Source organism: Limulus polyphemus, unplaced genomic scaffold (genome assembly GCF_000517525.1).
Source record: "Limulus polyphemus unplaced genomic scaffold, Limulus_polyphemus-2.1.2 Scaffold2288, whole genome shotgun sequence".
NCBI classification, from domain to species: domain Eukaryota; kingdom Metazoa; phylum Arthropoda; class Merostomata; order Xiphosura; family Limulidae; genus Limulus; species Limulus polyphemus.
The window spans coordinates 198,937-201,898 of NW_013667898.1; the positions used below are offsets into that span (position 1 = coordinate 198,937).

The 2,962-nt window shown below is 34.7% G+C and overlaps 1 protein-coding gene across 1 annotated transcript in view; it reads left to right on the forward strand.

The window, feature by feature from the left end:
* The window catches only part of LOC111087551 (transmembrane and TPR repeat-containing protein 3-like), a gene marked incomplete at its 3' end in the record, with an annotated part of 56,417 nt that extends 54,269 nt beyond the window's left edge, over nt 1–2,148 (forward strand). The window contains exons 6-7 of the mRNA XM_022394548.1: nt 695–807; nt 1,981–2,148. Of these exons, the coding sequence (XP_022250256.1) occupies nt 695–807; nt 1,981–2,148 (281 nt within the window). The remainder of the gene's footprint in view (nt 1–694; nt 808–1,980) is intronic.
* Nucleotides 2,149–2,962: the final 814 nt, after the last annotated feature.

Consider the following 2,962-nt stretch of genomic DNA (forward strand, 5'->3'; position numbering starts at 1 on the left):
ATACGCTATCAGATAATTAATTCAGACATTATTGGAACTCGAACAAACATGGAGACAAGTGGGCGCACATTTTTGGTGTATCTAGGCCCCTACTGGTAAAACTGTAAAATACGCTATCAGATAATTAATTCAGACATTATTGGAACTCGAACAAACATGGAGACAAGGGGGCGCACATTTTTGGTGTATCTAGGCCCCTACTGGTAAAACTGTAAAATACGCTGTCAGATAATTAATTCAGACATTATTGGAACTCGAACAAACATGGAGACAAGTGGGCGCACATTTTTGATGTATCTAGGCCCGTACTGGTAAAACTGTAATATACGCTATCAGATAATTAATTCAGACATTATTGGAACTCGAACAAACATAGAGAAAAGTGGGCGCCCATTTTTGGTTTTAAGCCCATGCTAGGAAAATTCTAAAATACTCCATCGGAAAACGAATTCAGACGAATTGACTAACTTGCATTGAAACTCTGACCATTTTGAATTTGAGGGCAACAAACTGTAATTAAAGCTATTTATTTTCAATAATTTAATTCAGATTGTAATATGGTATCTTGCATAGTTATCGGTTTTTGCTTAATATCCTGTATAATTGAATTCGTCTCTACGTTGATAAAAGATTAAGAGAGAGTTTAATAATCTTTATTTCATTATTTTAAATCAGATTTTTTAATCATTATTAGGATGGCGCTGTTGTGCAGAAACAGCGGCTCTTGCAGTATGTGGAACACTTTGTAAAGAGCAATGTTTGACCGTTTTGGTGGTCTGTTTTATCTACGAGTTACTCTCTACGAAGGTAAAATCAGCTAAATATTTTATAATTTTACAGTTGTTATGATTATTTTTAAATATTTGTAATGCTTAAAAATAAGCCACTTTCATATTTAATCCAAAACATTCATATTTCCTTATTATTAATCAGTATATCATACTTTCAATCAAGTATTTCTGGTGTCAGAATATCTGTAACATCAAACTTTACCACTAGATTTTTAGCCGCGGCATAACGGCTCATAGAATGGCTCTGAGTGTTTGTTTTTCCTTTTATTTGTTTTCAAGTACAAAATTTTAGCTCGTAGCTTCGTCATCTCTTATATAAGATCTAATTATAGTTTTGGCCTCAGGAGGTCAAACCCTTTCGATTGATGCGTTTTACCCCGCCTAAGGCCTCATAGATTAATCTACTTTAATCGTACCTAAAATAATTTCAATTTAGGGTAGGCTGGTAGAAATCCTGATGGGTAGTAATATCGTATCGGGTATACGCGCGCCCCACGCTTGGTATTACTGGCGCACAAAAATATAGCTAATAAAAAGGAAAATAAAGGTCTCTTGGATTAATTTCCTCTAATCCTGACCAAAAGAATTTCAAGTGCCGCGGCTATTGAGACTTCCCTCTTGTTTAGGTCAATTTAGGATCACATTCTTTTGACAAATATATCCGAGTCCGTCACTTGAAGAAAACGTTTGTTTCCAAAAGTACTTTAGCTTATACTTTACTTTACTACATACATTTAAATACCTGGTAGTTTTATGTGAAAATGAAATAGATTCAGTTTTTGTAGATAAGGCATGTGAATGGATGGTTTGTGGTGACGAAGTCATTCACTACCAGGATGGTAGGCATTGTTTAGTTGAAATATATATTTTTGGGTGGCTTAATTTTATCTTATTTCTACTTTTAACTTTATTACATCTTTTTAAGAGTAACTGCCTTCCCACAACTGGCTGTAGACAGTAAAAGGCAGTAAGAGTTGAGACGTTGTGGGTGTAAGCACTCAACTTTGTACCTTTAATGACTTTTCAACGACTGCTGACTGGTTTCTCATCTGCTTTTTGGATTTTGTATGATAGATGGGATATCCTCAACGCTTTTGGGTGTTATTACCACAGGCAATCTCCGTTATGACTTTTTGGATAAATCGAGTTTTGAATATATATATATATATGACACCTCACTTAATTTCAGGTCTGGAAATGGGTTATTCTTGGCCAGGGGCTGGTGTCGCCATGGATACGAAAATCCCTGACGAGACTCGGATTTCTAGGGCTCGTCGCTCTTTTGGTGATAGCGTTACGCTTGAAACTGATGGGACCGTACTTACCGCAATTCAACAGGTTAGGGGACCGTATTAACGTAATTGCTTTATTTTAATACGCATGCTATTTGTAGATCTGGTTTTTGAATATAAGTGTGAACGTGTAACTCGTGAATTATTAATATTTGAAAATTTTTAAAGTACAATTTTTATGTTGAATCGACTAATTAAAGCTTACTTTTTTTTTCTAATTATTTTATCCGAGAGTAATCATGCGTCTATATATCTATGATAATATTTTATTATATATATATATTGTAAATTGTTTCACTATCTATATTAGTTGTTTCTCCCTTAAAGTAGCAAGAAAACCATAGTAACTGAATGAATTCAGCATCCTCATCAAGGAGGAAAGCATACAAACAACACTAACAGTAATACCATGTTAGAAATTGTAAGGAAACATAAGATTTATCTTGGACTTTGAGTTATCTGCAGAAATAGGACCTATAGAGCGTCTACCATATTTAACATGTACTTGCAAGCATCACCTATAAAAAAATATACAATTAACAAAAATAACAAACGTCGTATAAACAAAAACAAGCAAGTCAAACTATGGTGAAAACTACTTTGGGTGAAAAATGTACCTCAATAAGAGGTGGTATCTGTGGAGGTAGAACCCATAGAAAAATGTGATGGCTGGAAAACTACTTTGGGTGAAAAATGTACCTCAATAAGAGGTGGTATCTGTGGAGGTAGAACCCATATAAAAATGTGATGGCTGGAAAACTACTTTGGGTGAAAAATGTACCTCAATAAGAGGTGGTATCTGTGGAGGTAGAACCCATATAAAAATGTGATGGCTGGAAAACTACTTTGGGTGAAAAATGTACCTCAATAAGAGGTGGT